Source organism: Eubalaena glacialis, chromosome 2, assembly GCF_028564815.1.
Source record: "Eubalaena glacialis isolate mEubGla1 chromosome 2, mEubGla1.1.hap2.+ XY, whole genome shotgun sequence".
Classification (NCBI taxonomy): Eukaryota; Metazoa; Chordata; class Mammalia; order Artiodactyla; family Balaenidae; genus Eubalaena; species Eubalaena glacialis.
Genome location: NC_083717.1, coordinates 128081389 through 128095211, shown reverse-complemented (window position 1 = coordinate 128095211; position 13823 = coordinate 128081389). Strand labels below are relative to the sequence as shown.

The 13823-nt window shown below is 37.0% G+C and overlaps 1 protein-coding gene and 1 long non-coding RNA gene across 5 annotated transcripts in view; one reads left to right on the top strand and one right to left on the bottom strand.

Moving 5' to 3' along the window:
• Positions 1-13823, top strand: part of HEATR5A (HEAT repeat containing 5A) — a 111068-nt gene that overhangs the window by 41298 nt on the left and 55947 nt on the right. For all 3 annotated transcript variants that reach the window (XM_061180759.1, XM_061180757.1, XM_061180758.1), the window contains 2 exons: positions 2692-2844; positions 3862-3961. In XM_061180759.1, coding sequence (XP_061036742.1) covers positions 2692-2844; positions 3862-3961 — 253 coding nt within the window. The remainder of the gene's footprint in view (positions 1-2691; positions 2845-3861; positions 3962-13823) is intronic.
• Positions 2710-13823, bottom strand: part of LOC133084335 (uncharacterized) — a 48690-nt gene continuing 37576 nt past the window's right edge. For both annotated transcript variants that reach the window (XR_009699425.1, XR_009699426.1), the window contains one exon: positions 2710-2768. This is a non-coding gene — a long non-coding RNA (uncharacterized LOC133084335). The remainder of the gene's footprint in view (positions 2769-13823) is intronic.

The window sequence follows — 13823 nt, the reverse complement described above, 5'->3', positions numbered from 1 at the left end:
TAGGTTGTTTCCATGTCCTGGCTATTGTAAATAGTGCTGCAATGAACACTGGGCTGCATGTGTCTCTTTGAATTATGGTTTTCTCAGGGTATATGCCCAGTAGTGGGATTGCTGGGTCGTATGGTAGTTCTATCTTTAGTTTTTTAAGGACCCTCCATACTGTTCTCCATAGTGGCTGTATCAATTTACATTCCCACCAACAACATTGCAGTCATTATTCTTTGATCTTCAAATTGTTTCATCTTTAGTCATTGGGAGCCCCTAGTAGTTGGTTCATATGAACCTAGTGTTCTTTGATAACGTCTTTATTTTTGGCATGACAGGATGTCCCAGCTTTTACATCATAATTTCTGCCTTAGAATGAGGGGCAGTTAGATACAAAATTCTAGAAATGACTTACTTCCAAGGAGTGGGATGTTAGGGAGAGGGGATCAGAGAGGACCCAGGTCAGAAGGCACCTAGGAGATTGGCATAGTTGTATATATTTAACTGTGATTAAAGTTATGTATATGTATTTTTAAAAAAATAATAATTCCTGCCTCAGCTTGCAACCAGTCATTTCTCCAAGGAGCTCTGATTATATTTTGTGGGAAATGGAATTTAGATGACGGTCTGAGTGCTTTATTAATTTTTGCCTGGCAGTTTTAACACCTGTTTTGCATTTTCAGCATTTCCTTCACCATTTACAATTTTCATTATTATTTTTAACAAATTCACTGTTCTGAACTACTGTAAACTCATATAGACCACATTTAAGTCCATTCCTCAAATGTGAACTCCAACATTTTTAACCCTTTTTTGCTATACTTCCCAATTTATCTGATGCCACATACAACACCTTTGATTCACTTGCAGGTATCTACAATGTGTGTTTGGTTTTTGTTAGATCCAACATTATTCTTGGTGTTAATGAACTTACTCTTGTTTATTTTTTTAACTTTGTAATTACTACAAACATTTTTAGTAACTTAGTTTACATATATTTCTGAAATAAATTATCTTGTTTCCTCTCTGGGAAGTGATGCTACACTGTTCACTCCTGAGTTAGAGAGGTATCTTAAGGGTACGATGGCAAATATTTATGGAACTTTTGTCAACTGTGGGTATTCCCAGTGACTTCATACTTACTTTGTTTTTTGGTATCTGACTAAATTTTGCATTCAGAATTTTCTCTATTCCCACAGCCCATTATATGAGTATGCCTGTGTGTGCATGTGAAACCTCTTAGTCACTTATTCTTAATTGCCTTACTCCAGTTTCCTTATTTTATCCCAATTCTAGGATGTTTTTAGTACTACTTCATCAAAGAAAGTAGTGAGCAAGGAGTGAATTAGGTTTATTTTGCTGTAGGGATTAGCCTAGGGCCTCTTCCTAAAAAGCAAGTCAGGAGAAAAATGAAGAAATTATTTTGTTAATGTACTAAATTGCATGCTTAAAAAAAATGATTGGCTTGCTATTGCCCTTTCATTTTGCCATTATGCTCTCACCTCTTCATATGCAAATAAGACAAGTTTTGAATGATAACTACATAATGTCAGATATATAAATGCTTATCATGGATGGAGCACTGTTTTATATAAACTCATATAAGCCTCAGAAACTGTCACATGAGGTAAATACTGTTGTTATCCCCATTTATAGGTAGGAAATTGTGGCACAAAAAGATTAAGTGACTTATCCAAGTTTAAACAGCTAGTAAGTGGATGGAGCCAGGATGTTAACCTAGGTGGTCTCCTTCAGAGCCCAGTACAGTTCTATGCTGTGCTGCCATACTGCAGAAGAAAAGCATGCAGTCAGCAGAACATGGGAATAAGAAGTAGGGAGTACTTACAGGAGAATTTTAAGATAACCCCAGAATTTTAAAGAATATTACTTGGGGAGAGAAGCTGTGCATTTGGGTTTTTATATGTCTTAGTTCTGTTTTCTTAACTGATAATGCTGCATGCTATCAAATACTTAAGTTAGCTCTCTGTATCCGTGGGTTCCAAATCCACGGATATAGAGGACAGATTGTACTATGCCACTTTATATAAGGGACTTAAGTATCCTTGGATTTTGGTATCTGGTGGGGGGGGGTCCTAGAACCAATCCCCCACAGGTACCAAAGGACAACTATAAAAAGCTATCATTGTACAGTACATTGCCTTTCATTACTGGGTTTGTGTATTCAGTTCTAAATGTTGCTTTGAAATATTAAAAAAAAAAGTTCCATTTAGACGTATCATATCTGATTTTTGGCCTGGAACAAAGTTGCTATCAAAAGTTAGAATTACTTTCAGAATACAATGTTATTTGTTACGAACAATAGTACCTTGCATTTATGTAGTACATTAGTTTTTCAGGCTACTTTAAAGTACACTCTGTTGTTTGGATCTGGACAAACCTTTGGAGATAAGCAGTGCAGGTAGTTCTGGCTTCATTTTACGGTTAAAAGAAATTGAGGCTCAAAGAGGTCACAGCAGTAGCAGGAGAGAGGACACCAGAGCCCAGACTTGACTGTTAGTTCCTTGTTTTTCCTCTCTGTACTCTAGTGCCTTCAGATAGTCATTGATCAGTAGTACATTCATTGGAACCAGAGGGACAAAGTAATCCAGCAGTAGTAGAGTAAAATATGTTTACTTTAAGAGGGAAGGGTTTTAAAGAGTAACCACTTTGGGTTCTTTGACAAGTGACGAGTTGAATAAATTACAGGTCCTGCGTTTGTCAATCATCACCTTGCTCGAGTTCTGCTGTTGTGGAAGTGTGTCTTTCCAGTGTCTCCGAAAGATCTAGAAACAGAAAAGAGCCGAGGAGATTCATTTACATGGCAGGTAACCTTGGAAGGACGAGCTGGTGCTCTCTGTGGTAGGTTGAGTTTAGTCTTTTCTCTCCTTTTCCTCTGGCTTTTTCCATCCTTTAACTTTACATATACTTGTATGTTTTATTTAAGTTTGGGGGAAAAATCTGCTTCTGGGTTTTTTTTTATTGAACATAATTGATTAGTTGGTGATTATAACAGAAGTATGATGTAATAAACCAAATTTACATGTCCTTATCCTTAGGATGCATGTTTTATTATAAAGCGATCAGTTGAGAAATGTTAAGATTGCTTTGTGTTAAGTAGGCATTCATTCCTCTTTTCAGAAAAACTAGGGTTGAATTTAATTAGCATTGACTAAGTATGGTTTCCATTTAGTTTTTTATATGTGAAAGTTATACCCTTCTACAACACATAGACCATTAAAAAATAGCATCCACCATGAAAATTTGAGCTTAAGGAGCCGTGGGTTCCCTGAAAAGATGTGGAAGCACTGATTTTTTTTGAAGCACATTTTCTTAAAAACCATCTTTTTTAAGAGTAAAAATGCCATGAATAAACAAACAAAACCAAAATCAGTGCTTCCTTGAAACTGAATCTAACTTTTAAATATTCACTTTATTCTACATATGAAATAACTCCTTATAAAAACTTGTGTGTTTCAGGTAACATCTATAAAACCTAACATGCTGACTTAAAAGTCAGCCTGGTTCCTTAGAACTAGTGTAGAACTGGCAAACTTGAGGGTCTAAGCTGCTACTTCTGAGCTCAAGGGCTGAGTAAAATCCCAGGAAAGCAACATTTTGTTAATTTGGTTGTTGGTCTCTTTTAGTAATTCTAGAAAGTTTGGGGGTTTTTTTGTTGTTGTTTTGTTTTGTTTTTTTTAGTTTGGTTGGAGGTAGAAGACACTAGCTTCCTTTTATTTTACTAGAGTTTCAAGAATTTTTTTGGTTTTAGCACATTTCTTTATTCCTCTAACAAAAATACAAATGCTGTACCATAATTGAATGCTTTCTTCATGGTTCATTACACTCTGCTAAGTAAAAGTCTGTTCTGTTTTTCAGCTATCAAGAGCTTTGTTTCCCACTGTGGTGATCTCCTTACTGAGGAAGTAATTCAGCATCTTCTTCCACCACTTCCTTGTGCTGTGGATTTGCTAACTCTGTAAGGATCCACTATTTAGACTTGATAAAAATTTTTAATAGCAATCAGTTACCCTCTAGTTATGTAATATCTTATTAAGTACCTTAATAATGCCAAGTTTCTGTGGTTGGTGAATGATTTTCCATTTGCAGAGGAAGGCAAACATTTAGTTATGTGATTTTTTTTTTTTTTTAGGCTAGGATCTTGAAAGAAAAGTACATATTAAAAAGGAAGGAAAGTTATTTGGTGGATAATGTATCTTCCATACAGTCAGATTTAACCAAGAAATTAAATATTAAGCCTGTTAACCTTTTCAGGTATGCGTTTTATTGGTTTGTTAGTGCTATTCTGTGTTCTTAAGAACCAGATACTTGTTAACAGTTTCAGGTTTTTGTTGTTTATATTTTCATACATTTGACTTACATTTTTTAAAAATCCAATTTATGTCCTGGGCACTTAAAATTTCCCAGTTAATAAAATGTACAGTTTAGAGAAAGTCTTTCCAAAAAGTATTTAATGATATAACATTTTATGTATACAGAAAAATACAGTTAAGATTATGGCTTATGAAGTATCATAATAAAGTGAAAACCTGTGAATTCACAACTAGCACAGAGGTTAATGAAGGTTTGCTGTAAAGGGCCAGAGAGTAAATATTTTAGGCTTTTTGGCCCAGACAGTCTCTTTTGTACCTACTCAATTCTGTTGTAGCTTAAAAGCAATCATAGCTAATCTGTAAATGAATGAATCTGTTCCAGTAAAACTTTATTTACAGAAACAGGCAATAGGCCGGATTTAGCTATCCCTGGATAAGAACACTGATACTATTGAAGTTATATGTGTGCTCCTCTCTAATACCATTCTTTCTGCCTTAGTTTAGAGGTAATCACTATCCTGAATTTTAGAGTTGTCATTCTCTTGCATTTTTAAAAAGTGTATCACATATACATGTTTCCCTAAACAGTACCTTGTTTAGTTTTGCTTGGTTTTGATCAGGCAAATGGTATCATACTGTTTCTGAGACTTGCTTGTTTTACTCAACATGATATTTCTACACTTCTTCTATGTGTCAGCTTGTTCATTCTTTTTGGTTGCTGTATAATATTTAATTGTGTGAATGTACAGCAATTTACCCTCCTGTCAATGAAATATCCAAACTATTTTCCAAAATTTTTGCATATGTATCAATAGTATATGGGAATACCCTTCAGTCCACTTCTTCACCAACACTTACTCAGACATCAACTCTGGTTAATGCAGTAGGTGTAAATTGGTATCTTGTTATGATCTTACCTTATATATCTGGTTCCTGATGCTTTAAGTGCCATTCTATGTTTATTGTTCCTATTTCCCCTTCTGTGAAATCCAAATTCATGCATATCTGTACGTATTTTTAGGTAACATTGTGTTTTGATTAATAGACATGCTTTTTTTTTTTTTTTTTTTTTTTGGCTGTGCCACACCCCTTGCAGGATCTTAGTACCCCAACCAGGGACTGAACCCAGGCCCCACAGACATTCTTAATTTCAATGTCACATTTATCAATCTTTTACTTCTTGGTTAGTACTTTCTGTCTTTTGATTTAAAAAATCTTTCTTCAGGGTTATAAAGATACTTTCTTTTATTTCTCTCTAAAATGTTTAAGGTTTTTGTCCTTCACATTTAAGTCATTAATCTATCTGGAATTTATTTTTATGTTTGTAGTGAGGTAGGGTTCCAATTTCATTTTCTTTTTTAATATGGATAACAAATTGTCCCATACTTTACTAAAGAAATCCATGAAATCTCTCCGGTGACTGCCATTCACTTTTGTTGTGTATTATATTGCCATATAGACATGGTCTGCTTCTGTGCTCTCTATTGTATTCCATTTGTGTGTTTGCCCATTTCTGTGCCCATACCACATTGTCTTTATAATAAATTTTAGTGTCCGTTAGAGCAAGGTTTTTGGCCTTATTCATCTTTAGGCATAATTTGGCCCTTTTTGGCAATTGATTGTCTCTTGTTGAAATTTTAATTGGAGTTAAATTGAATCTATAGATAAACTTGAAGGTAATTGGTATTTCTATAATACCCATAAACATGATACCTCTCCTGCTGTTGAGTTTGTTTACAAAGTATAAAATTTTTTCTATGTAAAAGTCTTATATGTCTTTTAAAAAATCTATTCTTAGGTAGATACTTAATTTTTTTTTTTTTAATAAATTTATTTAATTATTTATTTATTTTTTGGCTGTGTTGGGTCTTCGTTTCTGTGCGAGGGCTTTCTCTAGTTGTGGCAAGCGGGGGCCACTCTTCATCGCGGTGCACGGGCCTCTCTTGTTGCGGAGCACAGGCTCCAGACACGCAGGCTCAGTAGTTGTGGCTCATGGGCCCAGCTGCTCCGTGGCATGTGGGATCTTCCCAGACCAGGGCTCGAACCCGTGTCCCCTGCATTAGCAGGCAGATTGTCAACCACTGCGCCACCAGGGAAGCCCCCAATACTTCATATTTTTCTTTGCAGTTATTAAATAAGTATGTGGGAGTGTGTGTGTGTGTGTGTGTATAATCTCTTTATTGCTATTGTATTAAAAAATGTAGTTGACCTTATATCCAGCCACCTTGCTAAATTTTCCTATATCAAGCATTTGTTTGTAGATTCTTTAGGATTTCTCCCTTTATGATATTTACTCATCTATTCATTTGTATTCTTTCTCTCCCCTTAACGTGCTAACTAGATGACTACCACTTAAAACTGAAGAGAAGTGGCTTGTTAAAGGGAATGTTTCTCATGTTTCACAAATAAGAATGATGCTTGATACAGGCCTTTTAATAGATGCTCTTTATCAGATTAAGAAAGTATCCCCTTCTTAGTTATCCACATTTTGTTTTGGTTTGGTTTTTTGTTTGTTTGGTTTGGTTTTTTATCGTGAATGAGTTTTGATGTTTTATAAAGTGGTTTAATCTGATAACTTTAATGTAAAAAATTTTATTGACTAATTTTTTACTTGGTTGCATTCTTGGGATAAACTGAGCTTGGAAATAATTATCTTTTTTTGTAAACTTCTGGATTTGGTTTGCTTATGTTTGGATTTCTCCACATATACTCATCAGTGAGACTGCCCTATAATTTTGTTTCTTGGATGCCCTCCTCAGGTTTTCATCAGTTATACTAGCCTCATGGAATGAGGTAGGTGAATGTTTCATCAAGTTCTATGGAGGAGCTTTTAGGAGATTGGAATAATATGTCACATGAAACCACCTGTCTGTAAAACAGTCTGGACCGGCTGTTTTCTTTGTGGAAAATTTCTTTTAAGCTACGTATTTCATTTCCTTAATTGCTTTAACTGTTTGAGGTCTGGTTTGGGGGTTTGTTTTGCTTGTTTGTTAGATTTTTTCCAGGAATTTTGCCATTGCATCTTCATCTTCACATTTTTTGGCATGAAATTTTTCTTAATGTTCTCTTATTGTCTTAATCTCTGCTATATCTATAATGTCCCTTCATCCATTCCTGATTAGTTTTCAATATGCCTTCTCTTTTGTTTTTCCTGATCCATCTCATGAGAGGTTTATCTGTATTATTAACCTGTACAAAGAATAACTTTGCTTATGTTGAACTTGGTTTTATTTTTGAATTTTATTTTATTTTTTTTTATACTGCAGGTTCTTATTAGTCATCCATTTTATACATATCAGTGTATACATGTCAATCCCAATCTCCCAATTCATCACACCACCACCCCTGCCCCTCGCTTTCCCCCCTTGGTGTCCATACGTTTGTTCTCTACATCTGTGTCTCTATTTCTGCCTTGCAAACCGGTTCATCTGTACCATTTTTCTAGATTCCACATATATGCGTTAATGTACGATATTTGTTTTTCTCTTTTTGACTTACTTCACTCTTCATGACAGTCTCTAGGTCCATCCACGTCTATAAATGACCCAATTTCATTCCTTTTTATGGCTAATATTCCTTTGTATATATGTACCACATCTTCTTTGTCCATTCATCTGTCGACGGGCATTTAGATTGCTGCATGACCTGGCTATTGTAAATAGTGCTGCAGTGAACACTGGGCTGCGTGTGTCTCTTTGAATTATGGTTTTCTCTGGGTATATGCCCAGTAGGGGGATTGCTGGGTCATATGGTAATTCTATTTTTAGTTTTTTAAGGAATCTCCGTACTGTTCTCCATAATGGCTGTATCAATTTACATTCCCACCAACAGTACAAGAGGGTTCCCTTTTTTCCACACCGTCTCCAGCATTTATTGTTTGTAGGTTTTTTGATGATGGCCATTCTGACCGGTGTGAGGTGACAGCTCATTGTAGTTTTGATTTGCATTTCTCTAATAATTCGTGATGTGCCTCTTGGCCATCTGTATGTCTTCTTTGGAGAAATGTCCACTTCGGTTTTCTGCCCATTTTTTGATTGGGTTGTTTGTTTTTTTCATATTGAGCTGCATGAGCTTTTATATATTTTAGAGATTAATCCTTTGTCCGTTGTTTCGTTTGCAAATATTTTCTCCCATTCTGAGGGTTGTCTTTTCGTCTTGTTTATAGTTTCCTTTGCTGTGCAAAAGCTTTTAAATTTCATTAGGTCCCATTTGTTTATTTTTGTTTTTATTTCCATTACTCTAGAAGGTGGGTCAAAAAAGATCTTGCTGTGATTTATGTCAAAGAGTATTCTTCCTGTTTTCCTCTAAGAGTTTTATAGTGTCCGGTCTTACATTTAGGTCTTCAATCCATTTTGAGTGTATTTTTGTGTATGGTGTTAGGGAATGTTCTAATTTCATTCTTTTACATGTAGCTGTCCAGTTTTCCCAGCACCACTTATTGAAGAGACTGTCTTTTCTCCCTTGTATATCCTTGCCTCCTTTGTCATAGATAAGTCGACCATAGGTGCGTCGGTTTATCTCTGGGCTTTCTGTCCTGTTCCGATGATCTATATTTCTGTTTCTGTGCCAGTACCACATTGTCTTGATTTCTGTAGCTTTGTAGTATAGTGTGAAGTCAGTGAGTCTGATTCCTCCAACTCTGTTTTTTTCCCTCAAAATTGCTTTGGCTAGTTGGGATATTTTGTGTCTCCATACATATTTTAAGATTTTATGTTCTACTTCTGTAAAAAATGCCATTGGTAATATGATAGGGATTGCATTGAATCTGTAGATTGCTTTGGGTAGTATAGTCATTTTCACAATATTGATTCTTCCAATCCACAAACATGGTATATCTCTCCATCTGTTTTTGTCATCTTCGATTTCTTTCATCAGTGTCTTACAGTTTTCCGCATACAGGTCTTTTGCCTCTTTAGGTAGGTTTATTCCTAGGTATTTTATTCTTTTTGTTGCAGTGGTAAATGGGAGTGTTTCCTCGATTTCCCTTTCTGATTTTTTGTTATTAGTGTATAGGAATGCAAGAGATTTCTGTGCATCAGTTTTGCATCCTGCTACGTTACCAAATTAATTGATTAGCTCTAGTAGTTTTCTGGTGGCATCTTTAGGATTTTCTCTGTATAGTATCATGTCATCTGCAAACAGTGACAGTTTTACTTCTTCTTTTCCAATTTGGATTCCTTTTATTTCTTTTTCTTCTCTGATTGCTGTGGCTAGGACTTCCAAGGCTATGTTGAATAACAGTGGTGAGAGTGGCCATCTTTGTCTTGTTCCTGATCTTAGAGGAAATGCTTTCATTTTTTCACCATTGAGAACAATGTTTGCTGTGGGTTTGTCATATAAGGCCTTTATTGTGTTGAGGTAGGTTCCCTCTATGCCCACCTTCTGGAGAGTTTTTTATCATAAATGGGTGTTGAATTTTGTCAAAAGCTTTTTCTGCATCTATTGAGATGATCATATGGTTTTTATTCTTCAATTTGTTAATATGGTGTATCACATTGATTGATTTTCGTATATTGAAGAATCCTTGCATCCCTGGGATAAATCCCACTTGATCATGGTGTATGATCCTTTTAATGTGTTGTTGGATTCTGTTTGCTAGTATTTTGTTGAGAATTTTTGCATCAATATTCATCAGTGATATTGGTCTGTAATTTTCTTTTTTTATAGTATCTCTGTCTGGTTTTGGTATCAGGGTGATGGTGGCCTCGTAGAATGACTTTAGGAGTGTTCCCTCCTCTACAATTTTTTGGAAGAGTTTGAGAAGGATGGGTGTGAGCTTTTCTCTAAATGTTTGATAGAATTCACCTGTGAAGCCATCTGGTCCTGCACTTTTGTTTGTTGGATGATTTTTAATCACAGTTTCAACTTCATTGCTTGTGATTGGTCTGTTCATATTTTCTATTTCTTCCTGGTTCAGTCTTGGAAGGTTATACCTTTCTGTGGATTTATCCATTTCTTCCAGGTTGTCCATGTTATTGGCAAAGAGTTCCTTGTAGTAGTCTCTTAGGATGCTTTGTATTTCTGCAGTGTCCGTTGTAACTTCTTTTTCATTTCTAATTCTGTTGATTTGAGTCTTCTCCTTCTTTTTCTTGATGAGTCTGGCTAAAGGTTTATCAATTTTATCGTCTCAAAAAACCGACTTTTAGTTTTATTGATCTTTGCTATTGTTTTCTTTGTTTCTATTTCATTTATTTCTGCTCTGATCTTTATGATTTCTTTCCTTCTACTAACTTTGGGTTTTGTTTGTTCTTCTTTCTCTAGTTCCTTTAGGTGTAAGGTTAGATTGTTTATTTGAGATTTTTCTTGTTGCTTGAGGTAGGATTGTATTGCTATAAACTTCCCTCTTAGAACTGCTTTTGCTACATCCCGTAAGTTTTAGATCATCATGTTTTCATTGTCTTTTGTCTCTAGGTATTTTTTGATTTCCTCTTTGATTTCTTCAGTGATCTCTTGGTTATTTAGTAACATATTGTTTAGCCTTCATGTGTTTGTGTTTTATACGTTTTTTTCCCTGTAATTTATTTCTAATCTCATAGTGTTGTGGTTGGAAAGGATGCTTGATATGATTTCAATTTTCTTAAATTTACTGAGGCTTGATTTGTGACCCAACATGTGATCTATCCTGAAGAATGTTCCATTTGCACTTGAGAAGAAAGTGTAATCTGCTATTTTCAGATGGAATGTCCTATAAATATCAGTTAAATCTGTCTGGTCTGTTGTGTCATTTAAAGGTTGTGTTTCTTATTAATTTTATGTCTGGATGATCTGTCCATTGGTGTAAGTGAGGTGTTAACATCCCCCACTATTATTGTGATACTGTTGATTTCCTGTTTTATAGCTGTTACCATTTGCCTTATGTATTGATGTGCTCCTATGTTGGGTGCATGTTTATTTATTTATTTATTTATTTATTTTTAATTAATTTTATTTTTGGCTGCATTGGGTCTTCGTTGCTGCACACAGGCTTTCTCTAGTTGCGGTGAGCAGGGGCTACTCTTCATTGTGGTGTGTGGACTTCTCATTACAGTGGCTTCTCTTGTTGCAGAGCATGGGCTCTAAGCATGTGGGCTTCAGTAGTTGTGGCTCACGGGCTCTAGAGCACAGGCTCAGTAGTTGTGGTGCACTGGCTTAGTTGCTCCGTGGCATGTGGGATCTTCCCAGACCAGGGCTCGAATTCGTGTCCCCTGCATTGGCAGGAAGATTCTTAACCACTGCACCACCAGGGAAGCCCCTGCGTGCAGATATATTTATAATTGTTATGTCTTCTTCTTAAATTGATCGCTTGATCATTATGTAGTGTCCTTCCTTGTCTCTTGTAACATTATTTTAAAGTCTGTTTTATCTGATAAGAATATTGCTACTCCAGCTTTCTTTTGATTTCCATTTGCATGGAATATCTTTTTCAATCCTCTCACTTTCAGTTTGTATGTGTCCCTAGGTCTGAAGTGGGTCTCTTGTAGACAGCATATATATGGCTCTTGTTTTTGTATCCATTCAGCAAGCCTATGTCTTTTGGTTGGGGCATTTAATCCATTCATATTTAAGGTAATTATTGATATGTATGTTCCTATTACTGTTTTCTTAATTGTTTTGGGTTTGTTTTTGTAGGTCCTTTTCTTCTCTTGTGTTTCCCACTTAGAGAAGTTCCTTTAGCATTTGTTGTAGAGCTGGGTTGGTGGTGCTGAATTCTCTTAGCTTTTGCTTGTCTGTAAAGCTTTTGATTTCTCCGTTTAATCAGAATGAGATCCTTGCCGGATAGAGTAATCTTGGTTGTAGGTTTTTTCCTTTCATCACTTTTTTTTTAAAGCACAATTTTAAATTTATTTATTTATTTATTTTTGGCTGTGTTGGGTCTTCGTTTCAGTGCGAGGGCTTTCTCCAGTTGCGGCGAGCGGGGGCCACTCCTCATCGCGGTGCGCGGGCCTCACTGTCGCGGCCTCTCCCGTTGCGGAGCGCAGGCTCAGTAGTTGTGGCTCACGGGCTTTGTTGCTCCGCGGCATGTGGGATCTTCCCAGACCAGGGCTCGAACCCGTGTCCCCTGCATTGGCAGGCAGATTCTCAACCACTGCGCCACCAGGGAAGCCCCTCATCACTTTTAATATACCGTGCCACTCCCTTCTGGCTTGTAGAGTTTCTGCTGAGAAATCAGCTGTTAACCTTATGGGAGTTCCCTTGTATGTTATTTGTCATTTTTCCCTTGTTGCTTTCAGTAATTTTTCTTTGTCTTTAATTTTTGTCAATTTGATTACTACGTCTTTCGGCGTGTTTCTCCTTGGGTTTATCCTGTATGGGACTCTCTGTGCTTCCTGGCTTTGGGTGGCTATTTCCTTTCCCATGGGGAAGTTTAATCTCTTAAAATATTTTCTCAGGTCCTTTCTCTCTGTCTTCTTCTTCTGGGACCCCTATAAGGTTAATGTTGGTGTTTTTAATCTTGTCCCAGAGGTCTCTTAGCCTGTCTTCATTTCTTGTCATTCTTTTTTCTTTATTCTGTTCCATGGCAGTGAATTCCACCATTCTGTCTTCCAGGTCACTTATCCATTCTTCTGCCTCAGTTATTCTGCTATTGATTCCTTCTCATGTATTTTTCATTTCATTTATTGTATTGTTCATCTCTGTTTGTTTGTTCTTTAATTCTTCTAGGTCTTTGTTAAACATTTCTTGCATCTTCTCGATCTTTGCCTCCATTCTTTTTCTGAGGTCCTGGATCATCTTCACTATCATTATTCTGAATTCTTTTTCTGGAAGGTTGCCTATCTCCACTTCATTTAGTTGTTTTTCTGGGGTTTTATCTTGTTCCTCATCTGGTACATAACCCTCTGCCTTTTCATCTTGTCTATCTTTCTGTGAATGTGGTTTTTGTTCCACAGGCTGCAGGATTGTAGTTCTTCTTGCTTCTGCTGTCTGCCCTCCGGTGGATGAGGCTATCTCAGAGGCTTATGCAAGCTTCCTGATGGGAGGGACTGGTGGTGGGTAGAGCTCAGTAAAACTTTTATCCGCTTGTCTGCTGATGGGTGAGACTGCATTCCCTCCCTGTTGGTTGTTTGGCCTGAGGTGACCCAGCATTGGAGGCTACAGGCTCTTTGCTAGGGCAAATGGCGGACTCTGGGAGGACTCATGCCAAGGAGTACTTCCCAGAACTTCTGCTGCCAGTGTCCTTGTCCCCTCAGTGAGCCACAGCCACCCACTGCCTCTGCAGGAGACCCTCCAACACTAGCAGGTAGGTCTGGTTCAGTCTCCTGTGGGATCACTGCTCCTTCCCCCTGGGTCCTGATGTGCACACTACTTTGTGTGTGCCCTCCAAGAGTGGAGTCTCTGTTTCCCCCAGTCCTGTTGAAGTCCTGCAATCAAATCCCGCTAGCCTTCAAAGTCTGATTCTCTGGGAATTCCTCCTCCTGTTGCCAGACCCCCAGGTTGGGAAGCCTGACGTGGGGCTCAGAACCTTCACTCCAGTGGGTGGACTTCTGTGGTATAATTGTTCTCCAGTTTGTGAGTCATCCACCCAGCGGT